Source organism: Dermacentor albipictus, unplaced genomic scaffold (assembly GCF_038994185.2).
Source record: "Dermacentor albipictus isolate Rhodes 1998 colony unplaced genomic scaffold, USDA_Dalb.pri_finalv2 scaffold_12, whole genome shotgun sequence".
NCBI lineage: Eukaryota > Metazoa > Arthropoda > Arachnida > Ixodida > Ixodidae > Dermacentor > Dermacentor albipictus.
The window spans coordinates 12,174,109-12,200,576 of NW_027225566.1; the positions used below are offsets into that span (position 1 = coordinate 12,174,109).

Sequence of the window (26,468 nt, forward strand, 5' to 3'; positions counted from 1 at the left end):
ATACAGTTGCATGCCGGTTGCGAATCACCGACGCTACACAACAGCGTCGGCATGAATTCTGCAAATGTAGGGAGGCTGGCTAAAATAAAACATTTTGTTCATTGACTGCAAACCAAACGATCCCTTAAGCTGACCAGTACTTTCTTTCTGCGGCAGTTAAGATGTCGCACCATAATAACTTCACAAGAATAGCCAAATAATTTGAAAGGAATAGTAAAGCTTTTCAAAAGTGGAATTGAAATCAGGATTCTCAAGCCAGCTAAGCACCCATTATGACACACTTGCTAAGGTAAAATTGAAAAGTACTAATGGATTGTCCAGATTACGATTAAAAGGTTCATCCAATGGTCAATTGTACTCGGTATTTTTCACCTTTTTTGAGCACGTTAGCTACCATGTTGCCCGTATAAGGAAACACGATTCCCTTCCTCAATCTACTCCACGCCATCACTGTGGGCTGTGTGATTTCAAATGGCATCCCCACATGATATGCTTTTTAATATTGCATGTGCGGCATTTAAATCAAGCTGATTAGAACGGTATTCCCATTTCAAAGCATAGTTGAAGCAATCACTAAAGAGGAGTGAAGTTCTCGGGCATTGTGTGAAACGAGGTAGAAGTTATTCGTCATTTTCACTGCTCCTCAGACATCAGCCAAAGTGGTATTGCGTGTGTACTCATTTTAGGACAAAAGTTTGCGTGAGCAAGGAGTGCATATTGTGAAAAGTGTTAATTACAAGGCCGAAAAGGACGTAGCAGTGTTCAGTCACTCCGAAGCAGAGCGGCAAGAACAATCTTTGTGAAGTGTCTACGTGCCTAGGTGTCTAAGTGCCCAGCTCAACATATGACCAACTTCCCTTAAGTAAAGGGGAGAAGGCAACAGAGGGCCCTGATTTTTGTCAATGACGACCATATAAAGCCTGCAAGAATTGAAGGCAAGGAAAACATACGGGTAATTAGGACCATTGGTTGCGTCGGTTCAGTGCCCACCGGCGAAGACATTGACTTCTTCTAGGGGTCGGTGCCCACCGGCAGCCGGCTATTTTTTCGTCCACTTTCATTCCTTCCCCCCTCCATGCATTTTTCTACATTTCAAATTCAACCACAGCTAATTAGCCGTATGCTCTCCTTGGTTTCATTGCCTGTTGGCTTTAAATGGTCTCTTGAGCCAGCGTTTCTCAAGAGGTTAGAGTACGTGACCAGTTTTAGTACTAACCAGCCTTTCATGACGCTCCCCACTCTCCGCCTTGGAAAGCCTTCTGAAAACTTACTTTTTCGAATGACGCAGATACACTCATGTTTTGATTTCTTTAAAATAACTTAACCTGAGCTGAGAGCTACCAAAAAACTTGATAATTTGTTTTGCCAATGATTTATTTAATCATGTATTTTAGTGACACTGTTGTGTTTGCTTTCTTAATGCAACCATATTTGCTGCACCCATTTCTACAGTTTCGGTACGAAAAAGCTGGCTGCGGTTGGAGGCCGTCTTCGGTGAAAGTTTCTTTGTGGCGACTGAAGGTTTAAATCGTCGTTTGTTAGAAGAGTATGGGTACCGAGAGTGAAAATTTATCTCTGTTCTGGGAAGCAGAATGTATATATTGTTGGAGCCTCTATGATTCCCCCCCCCCCCCCCACCAAAAAAAGGCGAATGCCCAATAAGGGGTTCATGACCATCAGTTTGAGAAACACGGTCATTTGTATTTGCTGTACATGTTTGTCCTACACTCGCCGCCAATTAAGTCACGGCCAATCACATTTTCACTTTCTTTTTTTCTCGGATGATGCAGGTTGTGCGTATGCTGTTCACCGTGGTATTCCTGTTCACCGTGTGCTGGCTTCCGTACCACGTCTACTTCCTCTACGTGTTCCACCACCCCAGCGTAGTGCACTCGGATGACATCCAACACGTGTATCTGGCTATGTACTGGCTCGCGATGTCGCACGCCATGTACAACCCCATTGTCTACTACTTCATGAACCACAGGTGCGAAATCGCGGGTCATAATATGCGCATTGTATACTCCATGAGTGTCACTAAAGCATCAACACTCTCCGCTGACATTCTAAAAAATGACTTTGAGTATAAAACAGTGCTCTTAACACACACGATCAGCTCCTAATTAGCTAGAAGAATACGTGCATCCGAGGGACAACACTCTAAATTACAGTAAAGCACTGTACAGGAACTCAACAAAGCATATGGAGGTTTGAGCGCCCAGTTGAACGAGCACTCAACCACGTTACTTGCACAGAAAACCTGAATTGACGCAATGATCAGGTATGCAGAGTCTTGTGAATGCTTCACGACCTGACAACCATTGCATCGCGAGCCTATAGAATCCAGTAAAAACAAACCAGGGTCCTGCCGTAATGAATAAAGAGAAATGGACCTTGTAAAATAGGAGCATACCCGTTTTCACATTTGCGAAGATACTGCTTTTCCGCAAAGCATGGCCATTAATATGACTAGTATTGGCTCCAGAAAATCATACTGATTTTTTGCGTGATGTGACTCACAAAAGTTGGCATTAAGCAGGTGCATATTTTGTATCTTTCAGATTTCTTTCAACCCTCAGTACCTATACTAAAGTAGCAAATGATTACTTTACCTTCTGTTCTTTGAGGTGCTCCTTTGAAGTTTCGCACAGGAACTCTCAAAAATTGTACGCTCAATTATTACTGCTGTCCATCCACTCAAAACACCAGTGGTCACTCTATATATATGTACCCGCCATGGTTGCTCAGTGGCTATGGTGCTGGGCTGCTTAGCACGAGGTCGCGGGATCAAATCCCGGCCCCGGCGGCCGAATTTAGATGGGGGCGAAACGCGAAAACACCTGTGTGCTTAGATTTAGGTGCAGGGTAAAGAACCCCAGGTGGTCGAAATTTCCGGAGTCCTCCACTACGGCGTGCTTCATACTCAGAAAGTGATTTTGGCACGTAAAACCCCATAATTTAATTGATTTTTTCTATAAATATGTGTGTCGCAGTATACGTCGTGGCAACTACGTCTTGAAATAAAATGTACAAACGTACAAGGACCCAAAATAACATCATTTCTAGCGGTATCGAAAGAGTTAATGTGCTAGCACACCTCGGATGGTTTTTAACTATATACGTGGTTGCGACACGTTGGCGTGACGAAGCACGCGAAGCAACTGCTGCTGGACAGAAGAAACAACCCACCGACAGTCTATCACATGTCTCACAGCGCTAGTTGGATGAGGAGCGCCTTCGGTGTTGACATTGATGAAGACGGCAAGAGTAGCAAGAAAGAAATCAGGAAAATCTGCGCGGTAACACCAAGGGCCATGCCTTGGTATTAGAGGGGCGAGCTGGTTGCCTAAAGACAAAAAACCCACCGGATTGGCAATTAGCAACAGAATGAGGCATTTGTCTCCTGCAGCAAATATCAGTAACCCATGAGCTCGGCACATCCTAAGGGAACGCGAAGATATTCACTCAGGGAGACCCGTAGGTAACGTCCTCCTTCCACAGGCGCTAGGACTTAAAGTGGATGGAAGCATTCTCCAGTTAACAGTCCGCATAGGCACAGCCTTTTAGAATATTGTTGGGAAAAAGCAGGGACACTAGTGATAGGACACGATTCATAACTGCCTCAGCTTACAAGTTAGATATAGATATTATAAGGATTATTAGCACCCTCTGCTGCGTTGCAGGTGTGACCGCTGCTTTGGTCAGGGGTTCCACAGCTGCTGGAGACAGAGGACCATGGGTTATTTGTAGGAGTCATGAAGGAAGCAGTGGGTGAATATTGCACGAGATAGGCCAATTCCTCTTCCGGTGAGGGAGTGTCTTTTGTTGAAGCTTAGTAGGCCTTCCTAATTTGGTTGCACCTCCATTAGTATAGCCCCACTGGCTCTCCCCATATTTTCTGGTGTCAGGCGCCGCTCCACGCCTGGAGATGTTGTTTACTGGAGCAGCATTCGAGCTTACGACTTTCAGATTAGAAGCATGATGTTCGACCTATGCTCCAGGTCCCCGCCCCAGTCACATAAGTACAAAGGCAACACTCCAAATGGGACTCTTTAAAATAAAGCGCACATTTCGGCAATGCCCATGTCTAGGATATTGGTCCAAGAAAAACGCTAGAAATATGAATACCTGTCGTGGAAAAGGGGGAGTACGCAGCTTCCTAATAACACACTGTCTTTTGGAAAATGAATAAACACCTTTCCTGGAAAAACGCGACACGACTGTTAGTTCAGCTGTTTAAGCATATATGCAGGTTTCAGGAGGGCGTCCTGAACGTTGTCAAGCTGATCTCTTTAAAACATCCTCCACTTTTGTAGTTGGCCCAAGGAATACTTTAACGATAGCTGAGAAGATAAAGAACAGAAAGTAATCGATGATGTATTCCCAGCAACGACGGGCGTCAGGATGAACGTGTACTGCATGATTGTCAGCTTTACCACTTGTTCTACTTATAGCGCATATTAGAGCAATAAACGGCCCCTACTGATATCGCCAGATTGATCAAAGCCCGTTCGGCTAAGACCATTCCTCGTGGCGAAGGAAAGAGCCATCGTTGCCAATTTTGTGAAGCTTATACCGTGACAAGACTTAATAGCTTCCATTGAGAGGGTGTACAGATCACACGATGCCCCCTTCACGAAGAAGAAAAACTGCGGCACTATAACCTAAAGCTATTCCAAACTTTTCTATTCCGATTTTGCAATCAGCCTTCCATGATTGGTCAAAAAGTTTTCAGGCCACCACCAGCTCGCCCGTCTCTCATTCCACGTCACGTAGGCTGCGGAAATGCCCCAACTGATGTGACGTGTGCACACTGATTATGCATAATTAGACTAAGTATGGACAGCTGGGCTAGTTGGTTATGATTAGCATTGTGAAACATAGTTCCAGCGCACATTTGAACAAGGACGAGGCGAGAAAGACAACACAAACGCCGGACTTCAACTGAGTTTTATTCATTGGAAACAGGGCTTTATGTACACAGGGGGAGGGGGTGGGGGACTGCTACTGCGCAGGACCACTCAAAAATATTTCCTTGGTCTAGGCAATACAGGTGTCAAAAAAATCAAGAGAAACTTTTCCCTCTTTTTTTTTCTTCTATTTACGTCACACAGTACAATCTTGTTCATGTCCCGCCCTGCCTAGCTGATTCGACACATCCGTTTGCCCTGAGATAATCAATTTCTTTTTTCCCGAGTGCAACAGAAGGGGCACTGACACAGTTCTCGTTTGCATTGGAGATACAACACGCTTCAAATATTTCACGGTGTTTCTGATCGCTATATTTGCGCAACACGCGTGTTCGTTCGAAAAAAGCCTCGCATGCTGGCTTGTGCGAGCAACGGCGTATGTGGTCGGCTAAATGACCAGCGCCACTTAGTGATGTAGCATTCCTGCGATGCTCTAGCAAGCGTTCATTCAAACAGCGCCCAGTTTGGCCGATATAGCATTTCCCACAGGCGAGGGGAATACTGTACACAACGCCGACGTTACATTCAACGAGGGCTTTGGTGTGCTTGATTTTGCAGGCTGGTTTCTTCTGGGATTGGTTTACAAGGCGACACATTCGTCCCAGCTTTTCCGGTGCTGAAAACACAACACGCACCCCGCACCTGTCGCCAACCTTCTTGAGGCGGTGAGACACCTGGTGCCAATAGGGCACTACGACAGGGCGCTTTTGCGGGCGTGCGTCTTTTTTCAGCCTGCGCCTCCCACCAGCCTTTGCCTCGCGGATCTGGCTCTCTACCACCGAGGCCACGATTTCTCCGTGGAACCCAGCCTTCTCCAGACGCCTTAGCTGGGCGTCGACGCTGCGCAGTAGCAGTCCTGCGGTCCTGCGCAGTAGCAGTCCCCCACCCCCTCCCCCTGTGTACATAAAGCCCTGTTTCCAATGAATAAAACTCAGTTGAAGTCCGGCGTTTGTGTTGTCTTTCTCGCCTCGTCCTTGTTCAAATGTGCGCTGGAACTATGTTTCACAATGATAATTAGACTGCACGAAATAAAAATAATTATATTCGCATTCGATGCTTTTTTCGCCACATTACTCTGCCATTGATCAAGCACTTTCGGGTTGCGCCTAATTCGCCTGTGTGTGAGGCAACGTCACAAAACCTCGAAAACTCTAGTGTCAAAGTGACGTGTACGCGTTAAAGACACAATAATATGCCGAACAAAACAGAATTTTTTTACTGACTAGCCGGAGGCTGCCCCCTTCCGAAAAGAATAGAAGGTTGCTGCCCACCGATTGCTCTGGCAGTAGCTACTGGGAGCGGCCGCGGAGCATGGATTTATTTGCGTATAACAAACATTTTTCCGTGGCAGTATAATGTGATCGAGGCCTTTCAGCTCGTATACAACATTGCCCTGCCAACTCTTCCTTGCTAATAATCCGTTTTGGCGGCGTTTTTGCGTTCTCTTGCACACAACCGATTTTCTATCAGCCACCGCAAGCTAAGGGGAAGCGGGCAAATAGCAGACACCGGCCGCACCCTCATAATTCGGTTGTCTACATTGACTGGGCTGGCTCGGCTTTATCAAACGCCTCTCCACTTGAGCGTGCTCCTCGCCTCTTTTCAGCCAATTCTATAAGAAAATTTTCTCAATGTAGGCAATGCAATTCGCTTTGAAAGGAAAAAAGAAGTGACCTCTTATAAACGAGGAGCGCGTTTCATTGTGCTTCTCAAGCAATGTTGCTGGTTACCGCCCGATGCTTCCGTCGGCGGTTACGTAAATTTGACGTCAGGAGATTGGAATAAAACATAGTGCAATAGTTTTACGTTGCAGGATCTCTGGTATGCGAGCAAATACAGAGCTATGCGTTTGAACACCTCTGCAGAGGCGCTCAAGCGCGTGCGTGTATGCGTGCGTGTGTGTGTGTGCGCGTGCGTGTGTGATCTTCTGCTGCGTACCTTCCACGGAAAGAGAGTATAGAGTAAACCATATACAAATTTCAGAAAACGCTTTGCCGCGTTTCCTTAGCAGGGATGCTCGATGTCCCTGAATCACCCGAACCACGTCAACCACGTGTGGCCGTCCATTTTTGCACTTAGTGGCCGCGAGGCGAGTAATGCTCCAGGAGGAACCTAGCGAACCTCTTGCGGCTGATGCGACAGGTGGCATGGACAGCGCTGCTGTGTGAGACAGCCACTGGTCGAAGGGTCCTTTCGATAGTCGCCACAGTGCCGTGCATGGCGCTGCAGTGACGCTAAAGGTACTGAGAATGTTCTGTAGGGGCCCGCCACGTTCGGATCTGCAACCCGGCGCTCTACGGTGTCCACTGTGCAGCACTGCCATTTCTCTCGACTGGTGCTGAAAAAAAAAAATTCACGAATTTACCAAAGAAAAAGAAGCAAACTATAGAAAAGCCCTCTTACCGCTTTACGTTTCTTCTTTACAGTGACCTACTTATGTAAAAAAATTTTCCTTAAGAAAACAGAAATTTTCTGTAAAGCTCTGTTTTCTGTTTTTGCTTTTGTGTTATTTAACAAGTTGTTTCTGTTTTACATTAGGAGAAATTTCTTGTTTAAAGACAGTTATCTGTTTTGGATTATAGGAAAGGCTGCTTTCTCTTTAAATACTTTCTGTTATTTTAATTGTTTTTTGCGTTATATTACAGAAAATGTATGTGTAAAACAATTATCCAGATTGAGGCAGAGAAAAATATTCTGTTTTATGTTTATAATTTTCTCAGACTTCACTTTTTTTTTCTCTTCCAATGTACAGAAGTGTGACATGTAAACACAATTTTCTGTCCTGATGAATAATGGGCGAACCAGGAGTGTCACTGAAGCCAACGCTTTGGAAGGGCATTTTGCTTCGTGAGGGCAGTTGCCGTCCTCACAAAAAGAATGTTCTTTGTAGAAACGTTGACTGCAGCCGATATTCCTTGTTCGAGCACTGTTTATCACTTCTAGCCCCCATTTTCATAGGAACTGTCCTCACGCTTGAATTTTCCATCGTGTGTCACATAATAAAATAACAAATATCATGTAAATATGCAGCTGGTCTCAAAACGAAGATTAGGCTCTACGCTCAAAACTGAAAAGACAAAGGTTTTCACTTTACTCAGTTTTATTGCGCTGCTCTTAAATGTGTTCAACACTTTTTCTCTCAGTAGTTGTAAGAAAGAATTTCTAATTTTGGATATTGTAGAAGAAAATGAATATTTGTTTTATATTCCATCAACATATCACTGGGGAGATGAATAGGACAACAGGTATATATATATATAAAACTGCTTATACGTACTTGGTTCAGCCTACAAGCAGCATTGCTTTTCCTCCAGCTGTTACAACAGCTTCAAAGTAAATTCCCCAGGCTATAGATAAGCTTCCGCTTGCCATGGATTGCATGCGTACGTAGAGACGGAAGAACAGGAAAAAATACATGGCCTTTCATAGCAAGGCAAGCTAAGTAAATAAATGCGCACATCTTTGCGTATAATAGGCACTGATGGCTGATCCGCCTCCCCCACAAACACACACCCTCCCCCCAAAACACACACACGCATACAGCACGTACAAAACACACACCCGCAACACACAAACACACACATAGCTCCATGTTTGTGGTCGCTGCTGGTTTCAAAAATGTAGAAGCCTATACAGAACATTGCACTGACAAGATACATTTATTATTGTCAATAGGCACTAAGCTAGAGGATGTGTGAAGCTCAGGTTAATTGAGGCGGGTGTGGTTTCCTTTTTTAGGTACGGTAAAGCATAGAAAAAGCGTCACATTCAGAATGCCTAATGCTTCTTTTTAAAGTTGCAATAGTCAATGAAGACTAAGAAAGAAAAGGATCTCAGGCGTAGCTACCCGTTCAGCTACAAGTGTATTTACCACCCTGCCACTATCTTGGTCGTTTTGTTGGTTGTTTTTATGCGTGTCACGTATGCGTGACAATATTAACATACCGTTTGTGCAACTATGGTTAAAACATTTTTAAAACCATGCAGCTGGTTAGAACGTTATATCTGAAAGGAATATGCACATTCTCTCATGACCTCGTCATTTATAACTCTCCTAATCTGATCTTACTGTGCACTTGAGGGTACATGTTGAAATTGCAGAATCGATGCCGATCAGTGTAGAAGTGATGCAACGACTTGGTTACATCTTCGCCTCAATTTCGGAATTTGTACATATGCTTCAAATAAAATACTTATGAAGGTATTCAGTTGATCGTTTTCATTAGCAACCTGAAAATTTCAATCTTTCGCTCAAGTAAAGTCCACCTTTCATGTAATCCATATCAATAGGCCGAATTGTACTATATGCTTCCTGCGGTTCGTTTTATTTTTCGAACTAAACAAAATGTCGCACTCTTGCCCAAAAAGCGATGCATTGATTGCGATAATAAATTAGTAGACACCTACACGAAGTAAAGATACTAGTTTTGTCGACAGTATAAACTTGGAAACATTCGCTTACTAACTGAATCAACAATCATGGTTTCAGCGCGCACAAGCAAACATGAACACAGCACACTGGATTGAACGTGGACACTCGCTGTCAAAGCGCCGGTGTGAGCAAGCGCAGCAGCAGCAGCGAGCGAAGTCACCTTCGTGCGATGTATCGGTTCAACGTAGGAGCAGCGAAAACACAGCGGACACAAGCACGAGCCGTCTGCAGATCAATTTGAAGATATGGTGCGTGGTCGCGCGCGCAAAGTACGCACGTGTTGGCGAAGTCGAAGCCGCCCCTCTTCCCTCTCGCACTGCCTCCGTCAATCCCCCTTGCACCCGGTCGGGAAATGCGCAGTCGCAAACAAATCACACGCCAGCTATTTTCCTAACGATGTCTAGCAGAACGGCGCAAGGTAGAAAATAGTCCTGATAATTGAAAGCGGTGGACACATTACAGTAACTGTATAGTATTAGTAACGTGCAACAATGACACATGCTGCCTTTTTACTTGTTTTTACTGAATGCTTTGCTGCAGTTAAATTCATACAAATTTTCGCCATTTGTTTCCGAGTTTTGCAGTCCACCATTCATACATTTAGTTATCCTTTGTCAGAGTCGGCAAGTGAGGCTAGCAGACAACGTACCGGCAATACTTCGTGGCCACGAGCGTGATGATAGCCTAATTTCACGGCTCGAATACTACAACCTTGCAGGCTGTGCTTTTAAAATGCGGAGACGGTACAAAATGAAGAGAGTTAGTCAGTGGCCAGGCAAAATCATTTCCCAACGGTAACGCACTAAAACACTCGAACCGCAGGTGACGAAGCAAAAAAATCGATACAGGATGCCATGTGCCCTCATATGCGGCGGATTCATATGCCAGCGTCAAAACAAATAAATGATTGCAGAACAGAAAAAAGTCGCACTTTCCGGTCACTTCAATATATTAAATACTTGATCGTACCTAAGAGCTTACGTCGCTGAGTGAGCTTTATTGAGAGCTCGCTCATACTTTTCTTTCGCGCAACCATAGTAAAAACAAGTGAATTCTGAAAAGGGAAGAGTAGACAATAATACATTTGTCAAGCCCAATGGCTAGCCCTTACGTATGCTATAAGAAAAAAAATAAGCTAAATTTAATCACCAAATCCCACGTTACCTCACGAAGCGCAACGTAACTGATATGTCGGAACGCGTACTTGCTAAATTTTGTCACTGTCCGCCTGAATTTTCTTTGCGGGCTACATTGTAGTCCTGTGCTATGTCATGAAGACGCGGATAATATTGGGTTGAAGAAAACGTCGTGCACTGTTTAAAATGTACTTCAAATGAAAACCACTCAGCTCTCAGGATTTGCGAAAACAGGAACGTAACAGTGCCGACATGCGTTGACTCGAGGAGCAGCCATCTTGATCATGGCACGGGGCATCAAAGCAGTACAGCAAACAGCTCGTCTTGCGTGGTATATGCAAAAAGCGGCACGTATGAAAAGAAAAAACTGTAAAATTTTTTTCTAGATTTTAATGCAGTTACAATAATATAAAGCGGTTATATTTTAGTTCTGTCTCGATTTATAGGCTTGAGATCCAGAAGAACCAAAAATTTCTTTTTTTTGTTTGTTTTGACAGGTTTCTATCATAGAGCATTCACAGAACATTTCTTTTGCGTTACAGAACATTTCTGCAAATTACCTTTAAATTAACAGCTTTTATTTTACAGTGTGCCTTCATATTTCTTATCATTCCAACTTTGACATACATTTTTGTGCTTTTCGTTGCTTTCTTGTAGCTAAAATTTGTCAACAGGACGGCATTTTTATTTTCATTTCGTTATTTCTTTCCAGTTTTCTCTCCATTTATCCCTGTGAAATACTGTGATCAAATGGCAGTGAGGCCTATTATTTACCTCAATATGAAAAGAGAAAGGGGAAAATTAGTCAAGAAGAAACAGGCCAACCTAGACGCAGTAAGGGTAAATGCCGCCCAATTCAGGCTGCTACTTGCAATGATGCAGCCTTAGAACAGAAAGATGAAGCTGACAGAGTTAATGAAGCAAGCCGTAACTAGGCTGGCTTGAGAAATACCAGTTGAAGTGGGAGGTAAGGCACCAAGACAACCAGTAGGTAAACTCTCCCAAGTAACAAAGGACCTAATAAACAAACGACAATGGATGAAAGTTTATAACTCAAGAGATCAGATAAAATTCGCGCAACTGTCAAAACTGATCAACATGGAGAAAATAAGAGATATTCGAAATTATATTGTGAGAAAGACTCACGAAGCAGTAAAAAAAGGACGCAGCGTGAAATCAGTGCGAGAAAACTTGGCATAGAACAAGCTAAGATGTATGCGCTGAAAGATGAGCAGGGTAACATCATCAGCAATTTCTAAGATATAGTAAAAGCAGCGGAAGAATTCTTTACTGACCTGTAGAGCACCCAGAGCAGCCACGCTACCTCCATTCGAAGAAGTAATGAACAGCATACGGAGGCTCCTTCTATAACTAGCGATGAAGTTAGACTGGCCTTACCAAACAGCTACCTGGGAAAATCAGCAGCTTAAGATGAATAACAATCGATTTAATCAAACATGCAGGCTGTATCATGCTATAAAAGCATGTCGTCCTTTATATGAAATCTCTCACGATTTTAGGTGTTCCAAACAACTGGAAGAATAGCAACATTATATTAATCCACAAAAAAGGAGACGTTAAAGAAGTGAAAAATTACAGGCCCATTAGCTTAATTTCGGTATTGCATAAACTATTCCACAAAATAAGGTACAATGAAATAAAGGCAACACATGACTTAAGTGAACCAAGAGAAGAGGTTCGCGTCAGGAAGGCATACTCTACATTGGACCATATCCATGTCATGAATCAAGTGATCCGGAAATCTGCAGAGTATATTCAACCTCTCTATATTGCTCTCATAGATTATGAAAAGACATATGATGGAGTAGTCATTGATACCAGCAGTCATAGAGGCATTGCGTAATCAAGGTGTACAGTAGGCATGCGTGAATGTCTTGGAAAATGTGTACAATGATTCCACAGTTAGCTTGATTCTCCAGAAGTACAAAGATACCTTTCGATAGAAGGGTCAGGCAAGTAGACACAATTTCTCCAACGCTATTCACTGCATGCTTCGAAGTATTCAAGTTATTAAACCGGGAACCTAAAAGTTAGGATCAATGGCGAATCTCTCACCAACCATCGGTTTGCAGATTTAATTGTCCTGTTGGGCAACCTTGTGGACAAATTGCAACTAATGATTGGGGACCTTAACAGAGAAAGTGAGAAACTGGGGTTGAAGATGAATGGGCAGAAGACAAAGAGAATGCTCAATAGCCCATCAAGGAAACAAGAGTGTAAGACCACCAGTCAGCCTCTAGATTCTGTGAAGAAGGACGTTTACCTAGGTCAATTACTCACATGAAAAGCTGATAATGAGAAGTAAATATACAGAGGGAATAAAAATGGGTTAGAGTCATACAACAGGCATTGCCAGATCCTCACTAGCAGCTTACCATTATCATTGAAAAGAAAGCTGTACAATCAGTGCATTCTACCGGTGCTAACATGTGGGGAAGAAACTTGGATTTTGACAAAGAAGCTCGAGAACGAGGACCGCGCAAAGAGCGATGGAACGAAGAATGTTAGGCGTAACGTTGAAAGTCAGGAAGAGAGCGGTGTGGATCAGGGAGCCAACAAGGATAGCCGATATTTTAAGTGACATTAGAGAAGAAAATGGAGCTGGGCAGGCTATGTATTGCCTAGGATAAATAACCGGTGGGCCATTAGAGTTACAGATTGGGTGCCGAGAGAAGGAAAGGGCAGGCGAGAATGGCAGAAAAGTAGGTGGGGTCAGGAATTAATGAATTCGGAGGCCCAGGAATCAGTTTGTGCAGGACAGGGGCAATATGAAATCGCAGGCAGAGGCCTTCGCCTTCCAGTGGAGATAAAGTAGTCTGATGAAAATTTTAAGCAAAAGTGAAAAAATGAAGGAGAGACAGGGAACAATGCTACACTGATAAGCACTTATAGACTGCCCTAAAGTGCAATTTTAGTTCCGTTAATACTAGTGTAGTTCATGCAGGGTAGGTGACTGTTTCTCACCAGCTCCTTTTAAACGAGATGTCAAATAACATCGTCCTCATCATCCATGCTGCATAAAATGAGTCCCACGGTAAACTCTGGGATTACCAAGCGTGGCTGTTCGCGCGAGTCAGTATTCCATGACATATCTCCTTGGCATCAGCGTAAGTCATTATAAGTACAAATGTCGTAATTTCAGTCGAAAGGCAAATCATCGATTGTGATAGGATGTAATAAGACAGTTATGCGAAGAAACAATAGCTGTTTTAGCAGCCGTAAATACTTTTTATTTAATTATATATTTATTTCTTTGTGTTGTACTTATTTATTTATTATTTATTTATACATACTTCAGCCCTAATGAGGCTATTGCACGGGTGAGATGCGCAACAAAGGTACGAACATTTTTAAACAATCTTGCACAAATTCTTTCAGTGGTAGTGGACAGATGTTGCCCGGTAATGAATTCCAGACTTCAATTGTTGATGAGATAAAGCTGTATTTAAAGGAATCAGTGCGGGCAAAAAAGGTTCAAATCTTTAGAGCGCGGTGACTCCTCGTAGATGAGGGTTTCGAAAAAGTCAGATAGTTATCTAGAGAGGAGAAACGAGGAGAATTTATTAACGTGTAAAGAATTTTAGGCAACCAACTTTTCGGCGCTCTGCAATAGGAATTTGACAAAGTAGGGGGAGAGAGGTAGACGGTGAAAAGTACTTGTCATAACTCCTACAAATAAAACACACTGCATTTTTTGCACTGATTCTAGTTTTTTGTCGTCACAGTGCCTGTATGAAATGCATACAACGCAGCCATATTCGAGGATGGGATGAACGACAGTTTCATAAGTTAGAAGTTTTGTTTGTTATAATTGTGTGATATCAAGCGCAATCGTCTGCAAAAAGGCGTATTTTAACTGTGGTGTTTAAAAGGAGATCTTTATATAAAGCAGGCATAAAAGAGGACCCAGTACTGAGCCTCTGGGAACCCCTGATGAAACAGGCATCAAGGGTTAGTTAGTAGAGTTGAAACGTACATATAGTCCGATATCCAACCAACATATGTTTAGTGTGTAAGACAGTGTCGAAGGCATTTGCAAAGTCTATAAAATAGCATCAATATAGTCACTTAAATCTAAAGAGCTGCTGATGTCGGCAGCAAATTCTGTTAGTTGTGCTATAGTGCTGAGGCGACGTCTAAAACCACGCTGTAAAGTGCATGACATTTTGTTAATATCAAAAAATTCCATAATACGTTTAAATATATTTTGCTAGAGTAATTTATGTGAATGTGCTATTAGAAAGATGGGCCTAGAGTGAGATAACAATGGAACGTTACCTGACCAAAATAAGAGGAGAATGGAAGCAAGTTTTCACGAGGGAGGAAGGGTGACCGTTGAGAGAGATTTTCTAAGGATAATTGTTAGCTGTCTGCTGCACCAAAGAGACTATCGAATAAGAAAAGCAGTCGTGATAAGGTCAGGACCACAGGATTTCTTGGTGTCGAAGTTTCCGATTAGGGTATGTACACCCTCAGGAAACAGTGCTGCATCGTCGATCCGAGGGTATGTTTAAGAATAAAAAACAGTGATTACCAAGTTATCAGCCGTAAAGACGGAGTGGAAGTTGGTGTTAAAAGAAGCTATTGTCTGCGTATCAAAAACTGCAACATTGTTAATTATCAATCTGTCTGAGCATGACCTAAGTGGTAGGACAGCTTTCCAAAATTTACGTGGACTAGTCTTCAACAATTTCGGCAAGGTTACGTTGTAATGAAATTCTTTCCCAGCATCCATGTTAGAACGAAGTTCGTTTTTAAGGCTTAGGAAATCCATGAGTTTTCTTCCAGAGGGTTTCCTTCTAAGTAATCTGGCCACACGACATGATAAATGAGAATGATTTCTAGTCATACAAGGAATCTCAGCGTTTTTTTTTCTTTGTTATTAAAGGAATGAAAAGGTTCATACACTTACTGACAAGATTTTCAAAGAAACTTGTAAATATATTGCTATCACCAGGGGTATCACTACTGAAACTCATCAAAAGAATGGCACAGGCCATCTGTAATTCCAAAGTCATCAGCACGGTTAAAATCAGGAGATGTGCATTAGATATAGCGGGATCTAAGGACGGTGCCTGGAACAGCATTGTACTCGCATATTCCTTCAATAACATCGCATTCATAACCGGCATTAAAAAGAGATCTAGAAAGAAAAACAAGATCAAGGACTGAAGTGTGCCGAGTGAAATCCTAAACGATCTGGTGCAGGCCACACCACAGTGAAATGTGGATCAACTCCCGCCTGATAGCTACTTCCTGTCCACTCACTTTCATGGAAGATCAATCTACACCAGGCGCTTTAAAATCGCCCATGCAGATAACTTTGGATGAAGAAGTATTATAATTATGCAAGAATTCCCTTAGATTGTGCAAATGCTCCATATTAGAACCAGGCGGACGGTAAAAACACCTATAACAAAAGAGGTATTTGCAAGTTGGATTTTACATCAAAAATACTCAGCATCAGACGGGGCAAGGAGTACAGAAAAGGGGAAGTGAAATTGAAGAAATAGAGCAACACCGCCTCCTCTCCGAAATTTTCTGTCTGCCCGGACCACATTGAAGCCAAGGAGGGCTACTTGGAAATGATCCACGCTATCATGTAAGCAGGCCTCAATAACACCGATATGTGGTGAGTAAGACGATACCATGGGTAAAAATTTAGAGAAATTGCTAACAAGGTTTCTTGCATCAACGTTTAAAATGGAAAGTTTATTTTCAGTACCGCGAAGACCACAAGATTTGGCCCTAGGAAGTGTATCGTTGGGTTTAGTTGAGCCAGCACATGATCTGACGTAGGCATTCGCTTACTAACTCAAATAACAAGCATCGTGTGACGCGCGCACAGACATATATGCATGCATATCGCTCGATGACCGCGCCACTCACTGTCCAAACGCTGGCGTGAGTGAGAGCGGCAGCAGTAGGGAGACGGCAGCAGTAGCACTTTTACGACGCCTCTGCAAGCCTCCGTGTCGAGAGTGTGACGTCATCAAAGTGAGATCTGATATAAATCGAGCTTGAGTGCCTGGAATCTGATTGGCTTGCGGATTTTGTTTGCTAAGTAGCCAGACGATTTTTGTTTTCGAAAATCGTTTCCTGAAAAAAAAGCATACTAAGCCAAAAATTATCTTCGGCGGTAAAAGAAGCAATTTTAATTATGTTATGCGTGTAATGTACATATTTACCTCATTCGTTCGTACTTTATGCATTTATCTTTCCATGCGGACGTTGATGGCGTATGTAGACGCAACTCATCATGCAGACGCCCTTTTTTCATCTGCTGCAGGTTAGGTATCTTCCCAATGCCACGTACTGCCGCTCTAGCAACCCATTTTTCCTTGCGGTATCGTGCCCCAAAGACGCCATCGAGTGTTGACAAAGGATGCTGTGTATTGCTTGCTTCCACTGGCTCAACGCCAACCTTATTTCTTTTATCCTCGTTTGATCTGGTGATGTTGAACGAAACCCAGGCCCGAACGAAAACGATGCTCCACCATCCTAGGAAACAATCTACAAAGCCATGTCTCGTATTTAATCCGCTCAGAGCACCGTACTTGCTGAGCTTGCCTTGATCCGGTCCGCTCGAACGAACATTGAAGACTCGGTGCATCGTCCTTCAGCGCGCGTCGAAATACTCGAAAAAGCTATGGAATAAACCCACAAAAAGTAGCTGCTTCCGAAACAAACACCGACTTGGCACAGCTTGCTTCCGACGTTAAAGCACTGACAAACAAGTGCGACGACGCTGAAAACCGCTTGCGAATGCAGAAACCTATTTTTCCCCGGACTTCCGGACAAACTTGGCGAAAGCTGGGACCCATCTGAGGCCCACATTACTTCCTTCTGCTCCGAACACTTAGTTATTACAATTGGTAGCCAATATATTGAACGTGCACGCCGACTAGGTCGTTTACAGCCAGATGCAAACCGCCCAAACATAGTTAAGCTTGCACTCTTCAAAGACAAATCAAGAATTCATGTTGAAGGACAGAAACTTAAAGAAACCGCATTCTCTGTTCGATACAATTACTCAGCTAAAGTTCGGCTCGCCCGAAAAAAAGTTTTTTTTCTTATGGCCAACAAACTAACGCATCATTTAAGATCCACAGAAAACAGATCGGCAGAAAACTATACACCTACAACGCCGAAACAGATTCCGTTGCAGAGCTACATTCATAGCGGTTAACGCAAGTGCCGTGCGACACTTCCCTGCCGCAGGTCCACCTGTCAGAATGCCTGCGCACAGCTAAATATAACCAAATTTCTGTCCTTCTGACAAATATATGAAGCTACCTGCCAAAAAAGAAATAGTTGAGGCCGTCCTCGAGGACCATAGCAATGACATCGCTTCATTTACAGAATCTTGGCTAACACCTGATATTCACGATTCAGAATTGCTTCGCAGCAACCGGTCTCTTCATATCTATAGGCGAGATCGAGTAGGTCGCACGGAAGGCAGCATTCTTGCTCTTGTAAATTCAACTTTTTCATCCGCTTCACTCGAGATAAACAGCGACAGCGAAATAATGTGCATGAAAATTTGTCTTCCATCTTGTACCAATATACTAATTGTATGTTATCGTTGCACCTGACACGGATCTTTCTCTTATTACGGACCTTCACTCGGCAGTTCAAGACTTGCAGTCCAGATTTCCTTGTGCCAATCTAATACTTTGCAGTAATTTTACCTACCCGGACATCGACTAGGATTCTCTTACTGCCTCATCTCGTCAATTTAAAGATTTCCTTGAAATGATCCTCACTTGAAACTATTTCCAAGCAGTAAATAAGCCAGCACGAGGCTTAAATATTCTTAACCTCATCCTTGTTTCCAGTCCTGAGCTAATTCAATCCTTTTCATGTTACAGTGGGCTAAGTGATCACAATCTCTTGTTCTTTAACGTGATCATCGAAGTCTCCCCACATCAACCGTCCATCAAATACATCCGTGATTACAGTAAAGCTGACTTCGCGAACATAAACTCCGACCTCGAACACTTTTTCACCACCTTTCATAGGTTCATGGCTACGAGATCCGTGAACGAAAATTGGTGTCTCTTTAAGCACAACATCTTATCACTCATAGACGCCTACGTCCCACTCATCTGCATCCGCGGGGATGCCACAAAGCCATGAAATTCTAACTCACTGCGTAAGCTATCATGAAAAAAGAAACACCTCTTCCGTAATGCCAAGAACTCCGCATCCCTTGTAAAATGGGAAAAATACTTCGGCATCCTTCACGAAAACACTAGATTATTCAGGTCATCCAAAATATAGTTCTACAATCACGATCTTCTAGAAATATTGCGTGTTAACCCCCAGAAATTTTGGAATTTGCTAATGGCCAACAAGAACAGTTCCTATAACATATCCTTAAAAAGACCAGGCCGCCCAGACGTTCCGCTTTACGAGCGATCAGACGCAATGAATTCCTACTTCACCTCAGTTTTCAACCACGAGCCAGCGGATGAGATCATTACATCACCGAGCATAAATTTTATTCCAATGCCACCCGTAACCATCACATCTGAGGGAATTTCAAAGCTCATCCATAATCTCAAGCCGTCCACTTCACCCGTATCTGATAACATTCCTACTAAAATACTTAAAGGCACGAAACATTTCAGAAGCCTAATCCTGCAACTCATCTTCGCCCAGTCCGTCAATACCAGTAAAATTCCGCATGACTGGAAATCAAGCCGTGCTGACCCCTCTAATTATCGTCCCATTTCATTACCATGCATCTCATGCAAGCTCTTCCAACATATACGAATGTATATGTTGGAAGAGCTATATAGCATTCGTATATGTATATGTTGTATATACATATACGAATGTATATGTATATATATTCTCCCATATTGCGAATCACCTCGATCACAATTCTTTCTTCTTTCCCAAACAGCATGGTTTCAGGGCAGGCTTCTCGCGTGAAACCCAACTTTTTGAATTTACAACCGATCTTCGCCTTAATTTAGATTCTTCATTCCAAACAGACGTCATCTACTTTGATTTTTTAAAAGCATTTGACCGCGTTCCTCACCAACGTCTATTGTGTAAACTTGCATGCTTATCACTCGACCCTCTTATCTTATCCTGGATTCGCTGCTTTTTAACTAACCACTCACAGTTCACCGCCATCGCCAGTCATGAGTCTCAAACTACTGAAGTTGTCTCTGGAGTTCCCCAGGGTTCCGTTGTTGTTCCGCTTCTCTTCCTAATTTTCATCAACGACCTGCCATCTTGGATTTCGTCATCCGTCCGTCTTTTTGCGGACGACTGCGTCATTTGTCGCCGCATCTCCAATAATACTGACCAGGAATCATTACGAGACGACCTAAACAAAATCCAGAGATGGTGTCCTGACTGGCTTATGCAGCTTAATATTTCTAAACGTAAATGCATGCACATCTCACATAAATTTTCCACTACCCTTTTCCCGTACTCGCTGAACTCCACGGCGCCATCAGTAACAAACTCAAACAAGTACCTGGGAGTCGAAATAAGTAACAAGTTAGCTTGCGTGGACCATATCAAGAAAGTTTGTGCTAACACTTCCAGAACATTTGGTTTCATCCGAAGATCACTGGCTATGTCCGCTCCATCCATCAGGCAACTATCATACGAAACATACCTTCGCTCTGAAATGGAGTATGCTCAGCCATATTCCTCCGCCATATGGAACCCTCACCAGGTTTACTTGATTCAGTTGCTCAAAGCCATTCAGTACCGGGCAGCCCGCTTCATAACTTCCCAGTACTCACCTTGGCACATCGTTACTGACATGAAATTGTCTCTCGGACTCGAACCCCTAGCTCTCTGCCAGAAACTTACAATGCTGGACCCTTTTTATAAATTATAGTTTAACTTTCCTGCACTGCGCGCGAACTTATTACATGCTCCGTTACGCTCATCTCACAGTTTGTTTAACTCCTTTAGCATACAGCGTTTGCATGATTCTTCCAAGACCTTCAACAAATTCTTCCTCCCCATCGCCATAGAAGAATGCAACAATATTCCCGAAGCCGTGGTCTCAGAGTCAAATCCCTCCAAATTTAGGCAGTTGCTATCAGAACATTTGAACCCAAAATAACCACTTTTCCTCGCGTTTCCTCTCCGAGCAATTTGACTTGCTTGTGTCATCGCCTATTTTTTCTTCTCTTCTTTTTTGCCACTTTTGTTTAGCGTTTTCACATTTACGTGTTCAGTTTTGTTTTAATTTATTGCTACTCAGTTTGAGATATTTTCGTTGTTCTGTTTACATCTGATGTGTTCTGCACAGTTTATTATTTATTTTTATGTTACCTTTGTTTGCTTTTTTTGAGCTGATGTGTGGCACTTTCCCATCGCTGCTCCCCCCCCCCTAGTAATATCTCTGAAGGGACCCTTAAGGGAATAATAAATGGTGATAAATGATGATGATGAATGATGTATGCAAGTGGATGTGGCCTCACTGATTTCACTTGCTCTCAGCGGCTCTATAGGGATACGCGAAAACATTTTGTTACCCCTCCAGTTGTCTTTTCGTAATTTAATCAACCCCATGGATCGCGCTGCTCGAGCATGCTGAAGTAAACTACGCAATATCCTTAGATGCTGTTGGGCATCGGGATGCGATTCAGACTATGCACGGAGTCCTAAAGCTCACCTTTATTGGTTTCCGGCGGACGCTGACCTTAGAACGGCGGGAACGAGAGCGAGCCTCCTCAAGGATTTCACACTAACAAAATGTACCGTGGTAAGTGGATTTTTTCGCTTTTTGCAGCTGCCATCGCGTTCATAAGTTCCATAAGTTCACAAGTTCATGCATACGTTGCCAGTGATTTATCTGAAAACCTTATCGTAATTTTTATGATTTGCATTCTAAAGGCTTCGAGACTGCTGCAGCATATTTCATTGAGGACATTGTACACGCGGTTTTAGTGACATTGCTACTACAATACTTTTCGGTTTTTTACGAGCTTCTTTTTCCCAAATACTTTTCCGAAATTTCACGCGTTGCTTATGTACACACGCATTGCATTTGAACGGCGCGCAGTGACCGATCGAACCTCATTAGAATGAAATTTAATAAATTGTCTTACTTTGGTGGACCGAAAAAGGCATTCTTCCAGTAATTATGAGTGCCACATTTTCTGACGTGTTGCTGATTGCTTTGCAATGTTACCTCTTCTTGCTTGAATATTGTTTTATAGAGCGATTTCTTTATTTTTTGAAAGTTTATGAGAAGCACTTTCTTCCAAGTGACTTTGTGACCACTTATGCTTACACAGGTGAGTAAAGTGTCTGACTTCTTCAAGTTCCTCTCCAGCTGAGATGACTAATGCCTGTTGCTATCCCGAGAATATTTCAGAACTGCCCTGCATACCTTTCTCGTCTCACAACTGTTACCCGTGAAGGCCCTGAAAAGGAGCGGCTTCGTCTAGAGGGACAACCACAACAGGAGGCAATAAATCAATTCACAGAATCAATTGAAGATGAGAATAAAAAAATTCTTTGGGCACTTTTGAAGAATTCGCCACCACTCTGACATGTTTCCAAGTGACCACTTTCTGGAGAAAACTCGTTACAACAAAGAACTTGTTTTAAACATTGCGTCTCAAAATGGTCCGACTGTACATTTTTGGGTAACAGTGTCAACTGACTTGTCCGTCAAAGTGTTTGCTGGTGACGTGCAGATCGACAAGCTTGGTACCCTCGTTCTTCCTTTTAGCGTGCGTGATCTTAGCGTTGTCGACTATGTCCTTAGTGCAGTGCAAAGCTCGGCAAGCAACTTCTCTAGCAGCGAAAATAGCTTGCAGATTGTCCTTAAAAAGAGAGTGGTAGTACTGGATGAATTATTGTCACAAAGGCTCCCACAAGGGTGGCATGTGGAACTTGTTAAGTTCCTATACCAACAGGTGCATAATATCAGCGGGCTCTCAAGACCTGCTAGTATTTGCTAGACTTATGTTCATCATATCTCCACAGGCATACAGCTTCCTTAGGAGCATGTCAAAGCTTAAACTTACTCATCCAGACATGATAAGACGCATCTATGGGTCATACCACGTAAATCCATGCATTGAACAAGGTGCTTTATTTCTGTCCCATGGTGAGCAAAACCAGAACAAGGTAAAAGTGGGAGCCAAGGTTTCGACAGGTTCACATGTCTTTTTCAAGTTTACATATGCTTTCCTTCGCACAGTATATCTAGGTAAGGTTTTTCTAAAGGGGAGAGAGGGTAAGGAGATCGCGTCAGGCAACGACCGAAGGTGTGTTAGCGGCGAAGGTGTAGAATTGAGAATAACGGGGTACTTTGCACATGGCCGGTGACACGGCCATGTTTGTGTCATCCGGCATGTAAATGGCCGTGTTCACAGTACCCCTCTATTATCTAGTTCGCTGTAGCTCAGTGGGCTATCGTTTCTCTGAAAGATATACTAAAAGGAGCGGCAGAAAATGGTCATCGTGAAAAAAATATATACCGAAATACAATAAATATTTAAACAAAGGAATAAAAGGAAACGGAGTAAAAAAAACACCAAGCAACCAAATTAACATAACTAAGTGCTGTTGCCCATAGCTGAAAAATTAGCATAGCGAACAGATTCTATAGCTCCCTTTAAAACGCTTATGCCTATAGGTCGCAATTCTTAAATTTATGGTTAAGGTATGATTCTGTGTAGTTTTTTTCTTGTTTAGAACGGAAATTAGACTGTAGGGTGTAGAAATTAAGTTCATTAAGGTTATGTCTTGCTTGGTTGAAATGCTCGACGACGGCTTTGGGAAGCTTTTAAGCTGAGTCTGCGAGATTTATGTTTAACCTGACGTTCATTGATTGTCCGGTTTTCCCGATTTACAGTTTCATAGAGAAGGAACATTCAACCATATAAATGACATGTGAACTTGTACAAGCAAAGGTAGTTTTGCAGTAATGTAATATCAGCTACCTTACTCTCCAGCCGCTTTAAAACGAGGGGCGTAGTCGACAACACGCGTCAACTACAATGATTGCACAGGAGCAAACTTACGTGATCGGGCATAGACAGCCTAGACCAAGCGTAAGTTGATTCACAATACATAGAGACATCGCTGCTGCCGATGTAAGAAAGAAAATCTACGATAGGGCTGTAGCAATGTTGCGGACTTAATTATTCCGACCTGCGCCGCTCATGCTGTAGCCGGTAAGCGACAGAACGTGTGCCGGCAGCCGATAGGCTATAAGAGATAACTGATAGCCGAAGATTACTGGTGCCCTTATCTTATGTGCCGCACTCAGATTGGTCACCTCAAAGTGTATTGAGCAGCTTTAGTGGATAATTGTATTGGGCGTGCGCTGCTGAGGAAAGCAGTAACATAGCTACTGCGCTGCGAAGTTGTGTGTTTTGCTGACAGGATTTGTTTCTCTATCCAAGCAATAGCATGAGGTTTAGTAATAGTCAAGACATGCTATAGCGTAGCAGAAAACAGAAATGTGCTGTCCGTTAATGACAACCGCCCAATTTGTGGATGATGTGCGTTGATAACGTCTATCAGTTTTTTATATATTTAAGCTTGCCCATGCTGACAGGGCTGCAAAGGAATGTTTCTGCAAAGGTTTTGGCGGCTATGCTTTTTCATGCAAGATGAAAGAATAGCGAGCACTTCAACGTGTCCAAATGCCAAAACCTTTTGTTCTTGGAGATTTCACTGTCGTCTTGGGTGCTGTTAGCTTCAAACTTTTGTTGTATTGCTGATTGTTTGGATTCAGCACTAATTCCAGCACCGTAGTGCCTGTGCCTACTGTATTGCTCATCTTGCAGGCTCAGGTTTGAGCGAACGCATGCGTACGATGGACAGCAATCGTGCTTACGATACGCAATGGGTTATCGCTGGGATTACATGTCAAAAAATGAATGGATATGAAATCACCTACCATCGTTAATATGAAAAACCCGCTGTTTGTTTGAAAACACGTGATGCCGTGAAATAAAATACACCTCTAAACTGTCGGCTTGGTTTTTGGCACTCGATTCTAATGGACTGCAAAGATCGATGTGACCATGAAGTTTCGTGTAAAGGGCTGTACACACGAGCAGAAATCCTGTCTGTCGGCTAGGGGAGTGCGCATCATGTTTCATGACAGTGACGTCAGGGTATTGTGAAATAGCATGCCACCGCGCGTATCCCTGGCGAGAGGGGAACACTGGCCCGGGTGGAACTAGCAATCCCTGCTTGGTGGGGAGGCAGTGGAATTTCGTGCTGGTGTCTGGGAAGCTTAACCAAGTTGCTGCTCCTGAGGTGGGCACTCGTATCGCAATCACTTCGTTGTTGTGGTTGGTAGCCCTATTCGTTTTGTATGTTTATTAGGGTGCACTGATGCTACCCCTCTGCTGGTATGCTAACTGCACCTCATTGTTCCTTTCTGTAACAACTAAAATCAATCCATCTTAAGTCACATTTGCGAAGACTCATTGTACTTGCTGCACGGCGATGGCCAAATTAGGCAAAGATATCACTTTTTTTTTTGCTCATCGAACAATTACTGTGCCTTTGGTATGCCATATCTGAACCGTAGAACGAGGTGAACTTGAAGCAATTATGAGCGGTGTTGAGAGTAGAAGCCTTTCCCATATCATTTCTCTGCCCGGCTGCCTGACCCGTGTAAGTTGGACGTCTGCGGGGACTTTTTCGCGGATGCTGACGTCATTCGACGCCGCTCATATACCCCTCGAAAACATCTCTCGTGTGAATACCCATGTATAGTTTGGCAGCGTATCGTAATAAAGTTGCATGTGATCCAAAATATATAATGTAACATGACTACAGTCTTTCATTGGTCCAAACCTTCAACGTGACATTCGGGGTGAAAAAGCACTACATAGAAAGGATACCGTCTCACGTCTTTATACTTATGCGTGCTTGCCATAGACGTATTATTAGAAGTCGCTTTTTATTTAGCAATGCACTGAAAATGTGTGCTTATGGTATTTAGGTACGTGCAAATTTCTCACATCAATTTACTGACGCTTCAATTGCCTCCAGTCAGCCGGCGATGTGCCCGATGGCACAGGAAAATCAATTAATAGTCCAGTCCCGGGAACTTTGACACTTGTCTTTCACACTTGTCTTTGACACTTGTGTTTGACCCTTGGCTGGTCTTGTTCCTGATTCAGTACCGTTCCAAGGTGCACTCACTATAGTGTTGTTTATTTTCTGTGTAATCGCTCGCGGATGGCCGTTACGAAAAAAATTGTTCTTGCTCCGCTTAAAGTTTCGAACGCAGATGTTTAGTACTTTGTAACAGGTTGTAGCAAAGACGTATTATCGCTAGTCATTCGCTTACGCTGTGGACCGTCACGAAACGTGCAGCGTCGCACTTTCGTGCGCTGTTGGTGTAATCACGGTAACCCAACCCTTTGGTGCATTGATTCAAGACTGCGCCTATGCACGTGCTCTTGATACGTCGGTAATAAAGTTGTCATAAATCATTTATTTTCGCATATATATATATATATATATATATATATATATATATATATATATATATATATATATATATATATATATATATATATATATATATATATATATATATACACAGGAGGAAAAAAGCAGTTCTTGGTCCCCGTAAATATACACAGTGAAGTAGACGCGCGTATGAAGCGGTTTATTGACGTTTCGGCGGGGGTCCGGCCTTCACGAAGGCTGGACCCCGGCCGAAACGTCAATAAACTGCTTCATACGCGCGTCTACTACACTGTATATATATATATATATATATATATATATATATATATACGAATTCGCATCCCGACACCCCTCACACCACCAGGTGACTCGCGTCTCTCGGGTGAGCCATGCGAGAATCGGATCCAGTCAAACACGTTTAGGAGACGTGTTTTGCGCGCATTAAGTCGCACAAACGCACACAAACGCATG

The 26,468-nt window shown here is 43.0% G+C and overlaps 1 protein-coding gene across 1 annotated transcript in view; it reads left to right on the forward strand.

Moving 5' to 3' along the window:
- Positions 1 to 26,468, forward strand: part of LOC139051559 (tachykinin-like peptides receptor 86C) — a 489,557-nt gene that overhangs the window by 457,976 nt on the left and 5,113 nt on the right. Inside the window, exon 6 of the mRNA XM_070528526.1 lies at positions 1,791 to 1,987. Within this exon, the coding sequence (XP_070384627.1) occupies positions 1,791 to 1,987 (197 nt within the window). The remainder of the gene's footprint in view (positions 1 to 1,790; positions 1,988 to 26,468) is intronic.